The 17788-nt window shown below is 39.5% G+C and overlaps 3 protein-coding genes across 4 annotated transcripts in view; 1 reads left to right on the top strand and 2 right to left on the bottom strand.

Moving 5' to 3' along the window:
- The window catches only part of SAXO1 (stabilizer of axonemal microtubules 1), a gene marked incomplete at its 5' end in the record, with an annotated part of 145942 nt that extends 141757 nt beyond the window's left edge, over nt 1–4185 (bottom strand). The window contains one exon of the mRNA XM_007176788.2: nt 3842–4185. Coding sequence (XP_007176850.2) covers nt 3842–4185 — 344 coding nt within the window. The remainder of the gene's footprint in view (nt 1–3841) is intronic.
- On the top strand, nt 4001–5600 carry RRAGA (Ras related GTP binding A). Its single transcript, XM_007176789.3, has one exon. The coding sequence runs from the start codon at nt 4231–4233 to the stop codon at nt 5170–5172; it is 942 nt and encodes a 313-aa protein (XP_007176851.3). The 5' UTR covers nt 4001–4230; the 3' UTR covers nt 5173–5600.
- Nucleotides 5601–7217: 1617 nt separating this feature from the next.
- Nucleotides 7218–17788, bottom strand: part of HAUS6 (HAUS augmin like complex subunit 6) — a 47153-nt gene continuing 36582 nt past the window's right edge. For both annotated transcript variants that reach the window (XM_007198565.2, XM_057548095.1), the window contains 3 exons: nt 15845–15980; nt 12878–13924; nt 7218–11076 (listed from right to left, as the gene is read on the bottom strand). In XM_007198565.2, the coding sequence (XP_007198627.2) occupies nt 10982–11076; nt 12878–13924; nt 15845–15980 (1278 nt within the window). In that variant the 3' untranslated portion in view covers nt 7218–10981. The remainder of the gene's footprint in view (nt 11077–12877; nt 13925–15844; nt 15981–17788) is intronic.

Genomic DNA, 17788 nt, shown 5'->3' with positions numbered 1-17788 from the left:
TAGAAAACCCTAAAGACTGCCCCCTCCCAAAATTCTTAGAACTAATAAACAAATTCAGTAAAGTTGCAGGATTCAGAATCTATACATCTATACACAAAAATCAGTTGTGCTTCCAAAAACAGACACATAGATCAATGGAACAGAAAAGAGAGCCCAGAAATAAACCCACACACTATGGTTAATTAATCTGTGACAAAGGAGGCAAGCATATACAATAGAGAAAAGATAGTCTATTCAATAAGTGGTGCTAGGAAAACTGGACAGCTACTTGTAAAAGAATGAAAATAGAACATTCTCTAACATGATATACAAAAATAAACTCAAACTGGACTAAAGACCTACATGCAAGACTGGAAACCATAAAACTCCTAGAAGAAAACATAGGCAGGGGCTTAAGAATCCGCCTGCCAATGCAAGGGACACAGGTTCGAGCCCTGGCCCGAGAAGATCCCACATGCCGCGGAGCAACTTAGCCCGTGCGCCACAACTACTGAGCCTGAGCTCTAGAGCCTGCAAGCCACAACTACTGAGCCCACGTGCCACAACTACTGAAGCCTGCGCACCTAGAGCCCGTGCTCCGCAACAAGAGAAGCCACGACAATGAGAAGCCCGCGCACCACAACGAAGAGTAGCCCCGCTCACTGCAACTAGAGAAAGCCCGCACACAGCAACGAAGACCTAACACAGGCAAAAATAAATAAATAAATAAATTTATTTTTTAAAAAAAGAGAGAAAGAAAATATAGGCAGAACACTCTTTGACATAAATTGCAGCAATATTTTTTTGGATCTACCTCCTAAAGCAAAGGAAATAAAAGCAAAAATAAACAAATGGAACCTAATTATACTCAAAAGCTTTTGCACAGCAAAGGAAACCATCAACAAAACAAAAAGACAACCTATTGAATGGGAGAAAACATTTGCAAATGATATGACAGATAAGGGGTTAATATCCAAAATATATAAACAGCTCATACAACTCAACATAAAAAAAACAAACAACCTAGTTTAAAAATGGGCAGAAGACCTGAATAGATATTTTTCCAGCGAAGACATACAGATGGCCAACAGGCACATGAAAAGATGCTCAACATCGTTAATCATCAGAGAAATGCATGGTAAAACCACAGTAAGATATCACCTCACAATGGCCATCATTAAAAAAAAAAACAAGTAGGGACTTCCCTGGTGGCCCAGTGGTAAAGAATCCGCCTTCCAATGCAGGGGACGTGGGTTCAATCCCTGGTCGGGGAACTAAGATTCCACATGCAGCGGGGCAACTAAGCCCACATGCCACAAACTACAGAGCCCACGTGCTCTGGAGTCCGAGTACCACAGCTAGAGAGAGAAAAAACCTACACACCACAACTAGAGAAGAGAAAACCCGCACAGCACAACCAGAGAAGAGAAAACCAGCACGCCGCAATGAAAGATCCCTCATGCCTCATCAAAGATCCTGCGTGCTGCAACTAAGCAACTAAGACCCGACACAGCCAAAAAACACAAAACACAAATAGATGACCTAAATGGGAAGGAAATCCAAAAAAAGAGGGGGTATATGTATACATATAGCTGATTCACTTTGCTGTACAGTAGAAACTAATACAACATTGTAAAGCAACTATACTCCAATAAAAATTTTTTTAAAAAACACCACAAATACCAAATATTGGTGAGGATGTGGAGAAAAGGGAACCCTTGTACACTGTTGATGGGAATGTAGGTGCAGCCACTATGGAAAACAGTATGGAGGTTCCTCCAAAAAATTGAAAATAGAATTGCCATATGACCCAGCGATCCCACTTCTAGGTATATATTCAAAGGAAAGGAAATCACTATCTCAAAAAGATATCTGCACCCTCATGTTCATTGCAGGATTACTTACAATAGCCAAGATGTGGAATCAACCCAAGTGTCCACTGATGGATGAATGGATAAAGAAAATGGGATTGATATTAATATATCAATAAATATCAGAGAGAGAGGAGAGGGAATTCAGCCATAAAAATGAAAGAAATCCTGCCTTTTGCAACTACAAGAATGGACCTTGAAGGCATTATGCTAAGTGAAATAAGTCAGACACAGAAAGACAAATCCTATATGATCTCATCTATATGTGGAATCTAAAAAAACCAAACTCATAGATGCATATTGGTAGTTGCCAGAGGTGGGGTGTGAGGAGGTTGGAAAAATGGGTGAAAGTGGTCAAAAGGTACAAACTTCCAGTCATAAGATAAATAAGTTCTGGGCATGTAATGTACAGCATGGTGACTATAGTTAACAATACGGTATTGTATATTTGAAACTTGCTAAGAGAGTAGATCTTAAAAGTTATTATCACAAGAAAAAAATTGTAACTATGTGAGGGGATTGGGTGTTAACTAAGCTTATTGTGGTAATCATTTGGCAATATATACATATATCAAATTATTACATTGTATACCTAAAACTAATACAATATTACATGTCAAGTATATCTCAATAACACTGGGGAAAAGGGGGAAAAAATCACCATAATCCAATATATGTACTAGAAGAATTTAAATAAACTGAATGCTAAAGACCAAAAATGTTCAACTTTTCTAAGGAACAGTAGGAATTCTTCCGTTGATATATTTTAGCTAAAATTTATGTAAATATCCACTTGTAGAATATGGTGTTACAGAACATTCTTACTGGCTCAGAAAACTGAAGATGTGTTAAGTTTTAAACAAAGAAATCAAAAGAAATTTTTTTACATTAAAAAAAGCAGAAATGGAGGTTTATATATACAACAAAATATTATTCAGCCTTTAAAAGGGGGATCCTACCATTTGCAACAACAAGGATGAAACTGGAAGGCATCAGCCTGAGTGAAATAAGCCAGACACAGAAAGGAAAAACCTTGCATGATCTCACTTGTCTGTAGAATCTAAAAAAAGTCAAATACATAGTAGCAGAGAGGAGAATAGTTATTACCAAGTAGGGGGAAGTGAGGGTAATGGGGAGATAATGGTCAAAGGATACAAAGTTGCAGTTATGCAGGATAAGTAAGTCTAGAGATCTAACCTACAACATGATGACTATAGTTAACACTGTATAGAATACTGGAAATTTACTAAGAGAGTAGATTTCATGTGCTCTCACCACATACACACACAAAAATGCTAACTATACAAGATAGGTTAGCTTGACCATAATCATTTCACTGTGTATATCAAATCATGGACACCTTAAATATATACAATTTATATTTTAAAAATAAATTGCATTTCATTATGTAATAGACGTGTAACTTCGTAGAGTTACCTAACCCCTGTAAGCTTCGATTTACTGACTTGAAAATGAGGTTATTTATTCATAGGGTTATCGTGAGGAGTAAGTAATGTTCTATATTAGAGTTTCCTCAAGCTTTGGAATTCTGATTATAAATCCCAAAGTCTGAGACTACCGAGAAAGCAAGTGTAAGAAAGGAACTTGCTTCCAAGTGGAAAAAGCACTAACTGGGAGTTAGGATATCTCCCGGGAGGGATTCACTACCATTCAGCTGTGTAGCAATGGGCAATCACTTACTTCTGAACATCTGTACAGTTTTTATCTCCCCTGTCCTTGTACTGAGTAAACCAGGGAATCTGAGGAGGCCTAACTGGGCGGAGAAGTTAAGCCTTCTTCGGCTTTTCCCTGTCTGCTGCTCAGGCCTAAAACCACGCAACAGCACACCGCGCTCTTAAAGCGCCTAGTGGTGCGCTGGGGTTTTTTCGGCCACGAGATGGCAGCATTCTCCCAACTGCCCACACACGTACAATTTGCAACCGTAAGCCCCGTTTAAATAGGAGAACAGAACACCAGAGTCCTGGGTTCACCTTCCATTTTCTCTTTCGGGTGGGCCCTGATGCGTTTCATTAAAACAGCGGTTTATCAAAGCTCGTTGGGCAGCCACGGCCGAGAGCGCGGGTTCTCGCGAGATCGCCGCCGGAAGTGGGTGGCAGCGGAGACGCAGAGACTCTCTTCTCCGGAAGGCGAGCGTTTCTCTGTAGCGCCTGCAACCGTCTATCCCACGGCGCTCTCCCCCGAGAAAGAACTCACCGGTCGCCGCCTTCCCAGCCCCGAGCTCGCACCTTCGGCTTCCCCGGCTGCACAGCTGCACGGCCCGGCTGTCGGACCCCCCGCAACCCCCGGCCCCTCCCTCCCTCCGACCGCGCTGCAGTTAGGCCGCGCCCTGAGGCCCAGTCCGCGGCAGCTCCGGCGGGTGATGCCAAATACAGCCATGAAGAAAAAGGTGCTGTTGATGGGGAAGAGTGGGTCGGGGAAGACCAGCATGAGGTCCATTATCTTTGCCAATTACATCGCTCGCGACACCCGGCGCCTGGGTGCCACCATTGATGTGGAGCACTCCCACGTCCGATTTCTCGGCAACCTGGTGCTGAATCTGTGGGACTGTGGCGGTCAGGACACCTTCATGGAAAATTACTTCACCAGCCAGCGAGACAACATCTTCCGTAATGTCGAGGTTCTGATTTACGTGTTCGACGTGGAGAGCCGCGAACTGGAAAAGGACATGCATTATTACCAGTCGTGTCTGGAAGCCATCCTCCAGAACTCTCCTGATGCCAAAATCTTCTGCCTGGTGCACAAAATGGATCTGGTTCAGGAGGATCAGCGTGACCTGATTTTTAAAGAGCGAGAGGAAGACCTGAGGCGTTTGTCTCGCCCGCTGGAGTGTGCCTGTTTTCGAACATCCATCTGGGATGAAACGCTCTACAAAGCCTGGTCCAGTATTGTCTATCAGCTGATTCCCAATGTTCAGCAGCTGGAGATGAACCTCAGGAATTTTGCCCAGATTATTGAGGCCGATGAAGTTCTGCTGTTCGAGAGAGCGACGTTCTTGGTCATTTCCCATTACCAGTGCAAAGAGCAGCGTGACGTCCACCGATTCGAGAAGATCAGCAACATTATTAAGCAGTTCAAGCTGAGCTGCAGTAAATTGGCCGCTTCTTTCCAGAGCATGGAAGTTAGGAATTCTAACTTCGCTGCGTTCATCGACATCTTCACATCAAACACGTACGTGATGGTGGTTATGTCAGATCCGTCGATCCCTTCTGCAGCTACTCTGATCAACATTCGCAATGCCAGGAAACACTTTGAGAAGCTGGAGAGAGTGGATGGTCCCAAGCACAGCCTTCTTATGCGTTGAATATTGCCAAAATGCGCTCTCTGAAAATGCTGAATTGCCTTCCCCCTTTTTCTTTTAATATTCATAATGTCGTGTGCTTAAAAGTGGGCTTTGAAATGTGTGCTGCTTCTTCCATCCCTTTCTTCCCTTCTCCCCAGTCTTTAAGCCTTGGACGCTATTTACTCAGCTATCCAGTAGAGCTTCAAGATGGCCTTTCTGAAAAGTTGGTATGGTGTTAACACTAAAGTAGGTGGTGGTGTATGTGTGTATGTGTGTTCTGATTACCTGGTTATAATAGATATACACATCAAAGCCTTTACAATATCTTCCTGTATTCCTTACAAGGTTGCAAAGGTGGAATGTTATTTTATCAGCAAGGTATTAAAATGCATTTATAAATTCTTTTTGGCTTCAACCATGAATAAACATTTGCTGTTAGCAATTTAAAATATGGTCTTATTTGAAATAATTTGAAGGTGGTTAATATTAAAGCTATAGATTCTGACTGCCCGCAAGTATTGCTTAACTGGTAAGTATGATTTTCTGATCTTGGCTCCCATCACCTTAACGATGTTTCACAGCAACTGTAGCAGTGTGGTTAAGAGAACGGTCTCTGGAGCTAGACCACCTGAGCTGAGTTAGTATTCTAGTCCCTTCACTTACTAGCTCTGTGAACTGGGCAAGGTACTTAATTTTACTGTGCTTGTTTCCTCATTTGTAAAATATGGATAAGGATAGCACTACTTCATTGGGTTAAGATTAAATTAAAACAACATGGAAAACATTTAGAATGGTACCTGGCACATACTCAGTAATGTGTCAGCTGTCAATACCACCCACTGAGCCATTCTTCCTCCCCACTCCCAAATTACTGGATGTGAAGCCTAGCTAAATATTTAAGCCCTTACTAAATCCCAGGTATTCTTAAATACTTGATGTGCATTTTCTTACTCAATCCTCACAACCTGTGAGGTAGATTACTTTTATCTGTTAATAGATGAGAAAACTGGTAGGACCTTATAAGGTTATACAGCTGAACCTAGGCAGTATAATTGCAGATCCTCCCCCTCTCCTAACCGTTACATGCCACTACTAACTCCATTGACAGAAAAGTTCATCATAAAAATCCTAGCTTTTTAGCTGTAAATTATTCCTTCATATAAGTTCCCTTATTTTATAGATTGAGTAAACTAAAGCCAGGAAGTTAAGTGACTTCTCTCAAAGAATAGTGTTTCGCTTTGGGCAAGATCACTTTCCCATCTGTATTTGTCTGGAAATTGGATAATTTTGAATCAGATTCTTAGATTACATACTTTTGGGAATGAATTCTAAGGTTCCTATTTTGAATTGGCAGTGTGGTATAGTGAAATCAAAAAACAGACCTAAAGTGCCCCGTTTCAGCCGCCTCATAGATTGTTTTAAATGAAATCTAAGTATCTTAGAGCTGAAACACCTCTGATCAACTCCTCTCACCTCTCATTTTACAAATGAGGCATTATCTCTATTTACAGACATTAAATATAAGTGATAGGGAATTTCCAACCTTTATAAAGTTATTTAACATTTATTAAATCCTTTATAGCAGCACCTGTGAATGACAAGATCCCTACCCATAAACAGCAAGAAGCTGTTCAGATATGTTATTAAGCTAGTCTAATTAGGGCCTTTGGCAATAAACTAATATAGACTCCAAATGAACTCTGAGGGTATATATGTACTTTTAAAAATCATTTTGGGGCTTCCCTGATGGTGTAGTGGTTAAGAATCCGCCTGCCAGTGCAGGGGACACGGGTTCGAGCCCTGGTCCAGGAAGATCCCACGTGCCGTGGCGCAACTAAGCCCGTGCGCCACGACTACTGAGCCTACGCTCTAGAGCCCCCGTGTCACAACTACTGAAGCCTGCGCGCCTAGAGCCCGTGCTCCGCAACAAGAGAAACCACCGCAATGAGAAGCCCGCACACCACTACGAAGAGTAGCCCCCGCTCGACGCAACTAGAGAAAGCCCGTGAGCAGTATCAAACACACAGCAAAGCCAAAAATAAATAAATAAATTTATAAAAAAAAAATCATTTTAAAATACATTTAATAAATCTAGAGCTAGGTGGTATGAACGTTTATTCAAGACTAGTATGTAAAACATTTACAGATAGTCCCATGGAGGACTCACAAATATTTTAAATTCAGGATGTGGATTTAACATTCACAGTGCATAAGGCAAAAGGTTTATCAACTATGTATCTGCAACTTAACGTGAAAGAGAATTTTACTTTAGCAAATACTTTCTTTACATTAAGGAAAATGTCCTTAAACATATCTTCTTTCATTTTAGTATACTCAGAGTAGGGGAAAAACAGGGTTTCCTTTTATACAGGTCTCAAGAATTTAAATAAAATTGACTCCATAGATCATGTCCAAACACATGGTAAAGAATGGTTTCAAAATAATTGTATTTTTGTTTTCAATTAAATTCCCCCAAATTGATTTTAACAAATAGTCTTTATTCCACTTGGTAACATTTTTCATGTTAAGCCACATTATATGCTTGTCCTCTTTAAACATTTAAAACAATTAGGACATAGGGGCATTATCTGAAGTTTCAAACTGATAGAGAAGTCAGTTTACACACCATCTTATGAATAGTGAATAAAACAAGGTATATTCTGCTGTGAATGTAATGAGAAAAAGTACTCTTACAGCAATAAAGTAGCCCTCCCTCTTTACCATTACTTTAATTCCATCACACAGAAGGCAAAGAAAACAATTCCAATACTTCAATATTGATCTGCTAAGGATGATCTATGGCCCTTGGAGTATATGTATGTATGGACACACCCCACACACACATCTATGTAAGTATATGTCTGTATGTATTTAATCAATACAACTGGAGAAGTCACAACCATGAAAAAATACAATAAAAGCAATAAATGAAAAATACTAAGTGAATAAAAGTTAACATAAGCCATAGGAGATTTCAGAGAACGGACAGTCCCATGGATAAGAGACTAAAACTTCAAGGTGAAAGTGAGATTTGTTCTGAACCCTCAAGGACAAACTATTAACTGTGAAAGGCTGGGAGGTGAAGGTAGGATATTCCAGCTTCAGAACTGTGCATTAAGATTTTTAAAGACACATGCCCACCAAAGCATTTCAGTAAAAAAAAAAAAAAAGGGAGATCATAGTGGAAGGGGGAAAAGAGGAATCTATGGCGAAGACCTTATTTATATACCTTTAAATTTGAACTCAATTCTGGAATTAACAATGAACCATTAATGGAATTTTAAACCAAGAAGTGATATGGTCAAAGCAGTCCCTTAAGGTCAAAAGGCAGGTACGCAGGCAATATTGGATAAGGAAGAGGAGTCATAATCAAAATGGTTTAGGAGAAAGTGACAAATCTAATATACTTTTCTTTATACTACTGGCATACAAAGGACAGGGAAGAATGCCAAAAACTGTCAGCCTATCACAGGTGTGACTCACTTAACAACGATGTGGTTTTTGTAAATCCATTAATATCCAAAGATATTTTGGTCTTGTGATTCCCAGTAATTCAGGGCCCACACTTACTGGTGAACTTCAGCTTCCTTATCAGAGAGCTAAGATCTCTAAAGCAGAATGTAATAGTGTACCTAACTTCTTTAAGATACCCCAGAGCTAAATGTGAATCTGTATCCCCTAGCAGTGGCTCTCAAGCTTTTTATTGAGCCTAAGAATTACCAGGGAAGCTATTTAAAATGCAGATTTCCAATCCTCACTTTGGACCTACAGAATATATTTCTTAAGATGTATCCCAGGTAATTCCTCAAGTCCATCTTAGACCTAAGTCATTTAAGCTCCCTAGCTTTGGTATCATAACCTGTAAAATAGGTACAATATAACTATCTTACAGAGGTCTAAGAATTAAATGATATATGTATTATTAAGTATCCAGGAATAGCTCTGGCACTTTGTAGATGCTAATATGATAGCTCTACCGTCTCCTTAGCATGTTAATTTTGGATTTACCGATACTAGGTTTCTTAAGACTGGAGGACAGTTTCCCAGTAGACTTACACAGTCCCTATTTGTTCTGTTAATAAAAGAATATGGCACCTTAGGAGAAGCTTTTCTCTTCCTCTTTCTTTTCCACTGCAAAGAAGGTAGTTATTTGTGCTTTTCTTCGGTCATTTCTCACAAAAAAAGACTGGCCTTCAAACTTGGATCAAACAAGCAACACAGAGAAAGTAAGCCAAAATGAGTGAAGAAAGACGAAGTATTAAGCCCATCCACTTCCAGAACTCTTCCCTTCAACTTTTCTCCTCTTCTTGCCAGTTTCTTGGCAAACTGGACAAGGCTGTGATGGTTAAGAGTTGAGGCTAGACACAGGGCTGCTGTAGGTGCTACCACCCTTCCAGTGTGTGCTTAACCTCCTGGTTCGCAGAGGGCAATGTCATGTATTCACTTGGATGCTAAAGACAAGCCCTTTTCTTGGCCAGGGGGTCTGACTACATGAGGCAGGACACCGTACAGAAGGCCTCACATCTGACTCCCATTTAGAGTCCAGAAGGCCCACTCCTGCAGCCATATCCGACATCCTGGCCTTTTAGTTACTTCTAGGAGGTCTTGTTGGTATATTAAGGAAGGAAAATAGGGTCAAATCCTAGCTTCACTACTGACTTAGCTGTGTAACACTGAACAAGTTATTTAACCCCAAATTCAATTTTCTCAAGTTAATTTGAAGCTATTCTGTAGGCAGTGGGGAACTGATGGTTTTTCAGGAGGAAAGTAACAATCAAAATTAGCTCCCTTAACCTGCTGTATAGCACAGGGAGCTCAGCTTGGTGCTCTGTGATGGCCTAGTTGGGTGGGATGGCGGGTGGAGGGCAGGGAGGTCCAAGAGGGAGGGGATGTGTGTATGAATATAGCTGATTCACTTCACTGTGCAGCAGAAACTAACACAACATTGTAAAGCAATTATACTCCAATAAAAAATTTTTTAAAATAAAAAATTTTTTTAAAAACTAGCTCCCTTCCCCAAAAACAGTGCCCCTCCAAAAAAAACCAAACACAGACTAATTTTTTAATTTACATTTTTTGTTAAAATAAAAAACTAGAGTTAAATTCTCAAAGTCTAAATTAGACTAAATATAAAACTGCTATACAACCCACTGAATGGATTTATAGTTAGTGTCCCTCAAAAGTATCTAGTCATCTTCCACCTTTTTCCTTTTTTCTAAATTCATTCTGCTCCAGTCTTCACTATCATCACATGCACTTTATTCCATCAAACATCATTTTTCAGGATCAACCTACCTGAATAATCATTAAGCCTCTTTAGAGCTTTCCCAAACTTATACTTTGTCATTTTGATTATACACCCCAAAGCATTACTTTCCTCACTTTTTTTGTTTAGTACCAGAATGTTGTAAAAAGAAACAATAAAAGTTGTTTATTTCCCTAAAAAGAAAGATCAGTATATCCAATGGCTATTAAGTTAACCACTTAATAAAACACATCAAAAACTACTCATCCTTATGTTAATTAACTGAAATTAGAACATACTGAATTAGTTAACCTAATACTTTGCCATTTACTTCATGCTTACAAGATTATGCAAGAAACCAAAATGGCTTCTCATAACTTGTTTGCTTTCCAAATACTTCACATTTCAACCCCATATCCATAGAGAGAAAATCCAAACATACTCTCCTTACTTAAAATCAGTAGAGAAGGCTAAAAAGCATTATTTAGGACTTTTTTAGACCCTGAAAAAGTTACACTTCCAATGTGTATTTAAATTACAAATGTTTTTATCCTGTGACATTGCTTCAACTTAAGTTCATCATAGTTAAGTTGACTGGGCTACTGCTTCATCTTTCAAGTCAGATGGAGATTCTTTTGCATCAAGGCTCTTATTCAAGATTTCTTCTTCTGCAAAATTGACTTCAAAAAGAGAAAAAAGGGTAAGCAAACATTATGAGGAAAATATAGGACAAATTCCAAGTAGTAGCAAATTTCAGTAAAAAGTTCACATGCAAATATGTAACTGCAATAAAATTACCATTATTCTGGGACTTCCCTGGTGGCACAGTGGTTAAGAATCTGCCTGCCAATGCAGGGGACACAGGTTCCTGCCCTGGTCTGGGAACATCCCACATGCCGCAAAGCAACTAAGCCCGTGCGCCACAACTACTGAGCCTGCGCTCCAGAGCCCGCGAGCCACAGCTACTGAAGCCTGCACGCATACAGCCCGAGCTCCTCAACAAGAGAAGCCACCGCAATGAGAAGGCTGCGCACCACAACAAACAGTAGCCCCCACTCGCCACAACTAGAGAAAGCCCGCACGCAGCAACAAAGACCCAACTCGGCCAAAAATACAGAAATGAATTTTTAAAAAAAAGTAAGATGGGAGTAGGATGGGCCCTTAACCTACAGGACTGATGTCCTTATAAGAAGGTACACAGAACACAAGGGGAGAATACCATGTGAAGATGGAGGCAGAAATGTGTTATGCTGCCACAAGCCAAAGAACAACTGGAGGTTATCAGAAGCTAGAAGAGTCAAGAAGGATCATCCTCTAGTGCAGGGGTCCCCAACCCCCGGGCCGTGGACCACTACCAGTCCGCAGCCTGTTAGGAACCAGGCCACACAGCAGGTGAGTGGCAGGCGAGCGAGCGAAGCTTCATCTGCCGCTCCCCATCGCTCACATTACCACCTGAACCTCCCCACCCCCCCACCATGGAAAAATTGCCTTCCAAGAAACTGGTCCCCGGTGCCAAAAAGTTGGGGACCGCTGCTCTAGTGGCTTCAGAGGGAATACGGCCATGCCAACATCTTGATTCTGAATCCTAGCCTCCAGAACTTGTTTTCTCCAGAGACAAAAAATTTGTTGTCTTAAGCCACCCAGTTTGTGGTACATTGTCACGGCAGCCCTAGGAAAGTAATACAATGACCTACCTTGTTTTGTCACTGCACCGCCATCAAATTATTTCAAATGAAATCACAGATACTATATTCTTTTATTTATTTATTTTTTTAAATTCAAATTTATTTATTTATTTATTTATTGGCTGTGTTGGGTCTTCGTTGCTGCGCACAGGCTTTCTCTAGTTGCAGCGAGCAGAGACTACTCTTCATTGCGGTGTGTGGGCTTCTCACTGCGGTGGCTTCTCTTGTTGCGGAGCACGGGCTCTAGGTGCATGGGCTTCAGTTGTAGTGGCACATGGGCTCAGCAGCTGTGGCTCGCAGGCTCAGTAGTTGTGGTGTGTGGGCTTAGTTACTCCGCGGCACGTGGGATATTCCTGGACCAGGGAACGAACCTGTGTCCCCTACATTGGCAGGCAGATTCTCAACCACTGTGCCACCAGGGAAGTCCCACTATATTATAATGATATTTAACATAGCGTTTCTCAACTTTTTTAGAACCACCTTCCATTAGCCAAAAAGATTTTGACAAGGTTTACTTTCAGTAGTTCGTATTACAAAAGCAACAAGTTTCGGGCTTTTGGTTTTGTTTTCCACCCCTGTCCGATACCAATTGTAAGCTATATAAAAATCACTAGACATTCTGAAAGTACCCATAAAAATGATGGGTTCACTCTTCTCATCCTAGGTGAAGGAATAAGGAGCATATTTTGTCACATTAACAATAAAGATCGTGTAACATTCACTGCATGCTATTTTTAGGAGAAGGTGAGAGAAAACTTCAGCAGGTTAATATGCACATTATCTAGTTAAATCTTACCTGTTAAATTAGGTAGAAGTTCTCCAAGACTACATGGTATTGTGGTCCTCAATCTTTGTTCCACTGGAGAAAACTTAATTAGTGGTGAAAGAGACCGTTTTCTTTCACCAAGGGACATGCGTGAAGATGGTTTTGTATAGTCAATGTGCAAATCATGAGTGCCCAAAAAGTTAAGCATATCATCAGTTTGCATGTATTGGGAAGTAAGGCTCAATTCTGGTTTGTGTCTTTCAAGTGTTTCAGGATTAGAGAGGCAAATTTCTTCCCTTTGCTTGGACAGAGATTTCTTCAGAGCTTCATATCCACTGCAAGTAGCCTGTAAATTAAAGTCTGATTCTGGAGTATTCTGTCTTCCTCCCACAGCACCTTCTGGGAAAATGCCACTGTGCATAGGACTATTTGGTTCCAGTTTAAAATTGGCCTCTGTACTACTGGAGCTATTAAGACTTAAGTGACCAACTTCTTCTGGAAGAGTTTCATGTAATATGCCAAAATCACTATCTTTAAAACTGGAACTAATTCCACTTGATATCTGAAAAGAGTTCCATAACATACTTTTATGCATGGAAAGATCTTTGTAAGAAGCTCTCGAGTGGTCTGATATTTTAATATACTCTTCTTCACTGCGACCTATCACATCTCTCCTATTGCCTACAGCAGGGGAGAATGTCTCTATTTGGCTAGTTTCTAAAAACTTGTTCTGTAAAGCTGTACATTCCAAATCTTGCTTACAAATTATGTCCTTATTTAACAAATCTGACAGATTTTGTGTTGTTGGTTCACCTATGCAACTGGTTACCACAGGTTTCTGAAGCACACACTTGAGGCAATCTGAAACAACTTTCTCTTCAGGCAAATGAGAATGGCTAGAATCGGACACAGTGGTTGCTGAGAAAAAACTGTCCACATTAAGCTCTTTTTGATTATGCACCACAGGTAAGGATTCTGGCAATACTTCTCTATGTTCAGTATCCATTTGAATTGGTTCTGTACTTCTGTTATCTTCTATTTTAACAGCTTTTCTCCATGAGCTCCTAATTTCACTTACTAATTAAATGAAGGGGGAAATAACACAAGTTATTAATAAATTCCCAAACAGAACATGCAACTAAACATTTCATTTCTAGTGCTTAAGATAAAACTGCTGACTCAGTACATGTTCATAGATATGCCAGTTGGGTGACAAGGCTCCACAATATACCAAAGCCCAACAACATCAAAGAATTCCATCTCCAACTGACCATACACAAAAAATGAAAGGTGTTCCTGAAATGTGCATATACTTTCACACAGCACATACAAATCACATGTATTAAAGAGATATTTTCTTAACCATAATTCAAAAAGAGTCATGTACCACAATGTTCACTGCAGCTCTATTTACAATAGCCAGGACATGGAAGCAACCTAAGTGGCCATCGACAGATGAATGGATAAAGAAGATGTGGCACATATATACAATGGAATATTACTCAGCCATTAAAAGAAACGAAATGGAGTTATTTGTAGTGAGGTGGATGGACCCAGAGTCTGTCATACAGAGTGAAGTAAGTCAGAAAGAGAAAATCAAATACCGTATGCTAACACATATATATGGAATCTAAAAAATAAATAAATAAATGGTTCTGAAGAACCTAGGGGCAGGATAGGAATAAAGATGCAGACGTAGAGAATGGACTTGAGGACAAGGGGAGGGGGAAGAGTAAGCTGGGACGAAGTGAGAGAGTGGCATAGACTTACATATACTACCAAATGTAAAATAGATAGCTAGTGGGAAGCAGCCACATAGCGCAGGGAGATCAGCTCGGTGCTTTGTGACCACCTAGAGGGGTGGGATAGGGAGGGCAGGAGAGAGATGCCAGACGGAGGAGATATGGGGATATATGTATATGTATAGCTGATTCACTTTGTTATAAAGCAGAAACTAACACACCATTGTAAAGCAATTATACTCCAATAAAGATGTTCTTTATAAATAAATAAATAAATAAACAAATAAATAAATAAATGGAAAAAAAGATATATTCTTGCCCATCTAGGCCAGGGTTTGGCATGCTTATTTATTTATTTATTTATTTATATTTATATTTATATATACTTATATATATACAGCATACACACACACACACACACACACACACACACACTTTTTCTGTAAAGGGCCAGACAGTAATACTTCAGGTTTTGCAGGCCATCTTATCTGTGGAAACTACTCAGCTCTGTCACTGTAATGTGTAAGTAGCCATAAACAATATGCTGACAGATGAACAAGGTTGTGTTCAATACAACTTTATGTACAAAAACACACAGGGTGGGCCAGATTTGGTTTGCAAGACGTAGTTTGCCAACCACCAATCTATACAGTGGCTAGGTTCAACCTGAACTGAATCCATTTAACTTTGGACATGTCATTTCTAGTGGCGTAATGGAAATTATATTTAATCACTCACCCAGGATGATGCGCCTACATGAGGACAAGAACATCAGAACTCTGCCCACACAATATAGGTTGTAAGAAGAAAGTACGGGCGAGTCTGATTAGCTTGGGAGAGGTAGGTAAGATCTCTGTGCAGAGTTTCTGGCTGATGCTGCTGGTTGCTGACTGCAAGAGTACAGCCTCCAAACTCTATAAATGTTGATCACAGATCAGATGTGGAGGCAGAGGGTATTTCTGAAGTGATCAACTAAAATATTTTCCAGGAAAAAGCCAAGTAAAACAACTAAAACAAAATTGTACAGTTCTAGGGCAAAATAATACTGCTGAAGGACTGCCATATAAGTGACAGTGCCCACAGTTGATATTTCAATAAAAGTCCCCCACAGGAAAACAAACAGAGCCAATGCCACTAAATTCAAAGATACAGAAAAAAGTTTTAAAGTGAGTTTCCAAAAGATCTGTCAGACCATGGTTCTAATAGTAGTAATGTCTAAGAAAGAAACTAGTGACAAAAAACATTATTAACTTACTCAAGTTTTCTGGAGTTCGGGGAATTTGATTCCTTGTTAAGAACGGGTCGGAAACTAGAGAGTCAATTAGTCCCTCTAATATTACTTCTTCTCCTTTAGAAGGCTGTGGTGAATCAGATAAAACTGCCCTTGCAACCTAAAACAGAAAAGAAAAAGTAAAGCAAAAATGACCAAGCCCACTGGTAGAATGCAACAAAGGCCCTGATAAGAACAACAAGCACAAAAATAAACTCAACAATGTAGCTCCCAGACACTGCATATAGACTCTTCAGGCACAATCCTATTAAGGTGAAATCAAACCCCAAACCCGTTTCCTCTCTTATCTTAAATGGATATCCTGTTACACAGGAGAGAAAAGATAAGAAATCTTTATACTTGGAAAGATTTAGATATAGTTCTGACTGCAGTGATCTGAACTACTATCTGCCACACTTTTGAGCTTCACAATTCCATATCTGCTAAAATGACTGGTTCTAAAGCATGCAGGTTCTTCTTAATCATAATCCACCGCATGGTAATACCTCTACTAATAAACACAGTACATTCTGACAACAAACTTCTTGGCCAGAAACCTCATCATCAGACATAAATTAGTGAAAACATAGGGATACATTTCTAAAATAGAGAAAAGAAAGTGTACAATATGAAAACAGCACTCTGTATTAACAACATTTTAATAAAACCAGAAAGCAAAAAACAAGCAAATTAAAATCTCTGCACCCTGAAATCCCTAAAAAAGAAACTGCCTACAACCATAATCAAACTGACTCCAATTCACCCTCCTCCATGAAAATAGAGGGCTCCTTAGAATTCTAACACTAAATATTCCTTGTCATAAACACTATTAAAGAGAATTAATTTCACTTTACTTTCAGAGTTTTATGAGATTTTAGGGCTCTCCTCTTGCATCCTATCTCATTCCACTGCTACTGTAAATTCTTTTAACCAGAAAATGTGCCTTTCCTCCCATATCAGGAAAGAAAAAAAGAATGACTAATCATCTTTTCTTTAGTATAGAGTCAATCAGCTAATACAGAGAAACAACAGAACTTTAGAGATTTAAAAATATTTAGAGACCATGAAACTGGTCCAACTTCCTCAAGTTGCAAACAAGAAAAATGACTGACAGCCAGCTCTCTTATTTGGACAATATTTATTAACTTTTTTCAGGATCAAGATAAAGGAGGGAACTCCAATACCTCAATCAATATGCACTAAACCAAACTTTTCTTTCAGTCTCTCAGGAATGTAAAACAGCTGATTTATTTTCTGGCTGTTTATCCAAATTCAAACAATGGGAAATATGTAATAAAAATAACATTAAAGAATGGCCTGACCATTTCATTTGTATAAACTGAGTTCTGTAATACTCAGCAATAGTCGTATTATGTGGTCACTTGCCCGTGAAAAGTAGAAAAGTATTAAGGAACAGAGCTGGTTAAGAAAACCAAGATCATAAACAATCATGTATTTATTCACTTTTGAAATATTTAAAAAGCAGAAGGACAAAACCTTCACTCGGTGATAATATATTGTATAGTCTTTGTTCTAAAATTCAAAAAAAGAGGAAGCTCAGCTAAGCAACAGATAACATTCACAGAGTATTTTAACAAGTATAATCATTGGGTGTATTTATCCAACAATTTATGTAATGGTTAATTCCAAAAATATTATACATGTATTATTTTTATACTTTTGGATAGATATAGAATGGGACATGGGTTCTAAACCATGGATATAATCTTAACTAAATAAGTTTATTTTATATCTATTTCTACTTTTGGGGAGGGCCAATTCTGCTTTAACCATGATTTTTATTATCTGTGACCTCCTTTCCCAAATTACACCTAATCAATAATTAACTGTGGGCTTCCCTGGTGGCGCAATGGTTGAGAGTCTGCCTGCCGATGCAGGGGACACGGGTTCGAGCCCTGGTCTGGGAAG

The sequence above is a fragment of the Balaenoptera acutorostrata genome, chromosome 6, assembly GCF_949987535.1.
Source record: "Balaenoptera acutorostrata chromosome 6, mBalAcu1.1, whole genome shotgun sequence".
Classification (NCBI taxonomy): Eukaryota; Metazoa; Chordata; class Mammalia; order Artiodactyla; family Balaenopteridae; genus Balaenoptera; species Balaenoptera acutorostrata.
This window is presented reverse-complemented; position numbering and strand designations above follow the sequence as displayed.

Coding starts and splice junctions, on each gene's coding strand:
- RRAGA (XM_007176789.3), top strand. CDS start 4,231: ATGCCAAATACAGCCATGAAGAAAAAGGTGCTGTTGATGGGGAAGAGT.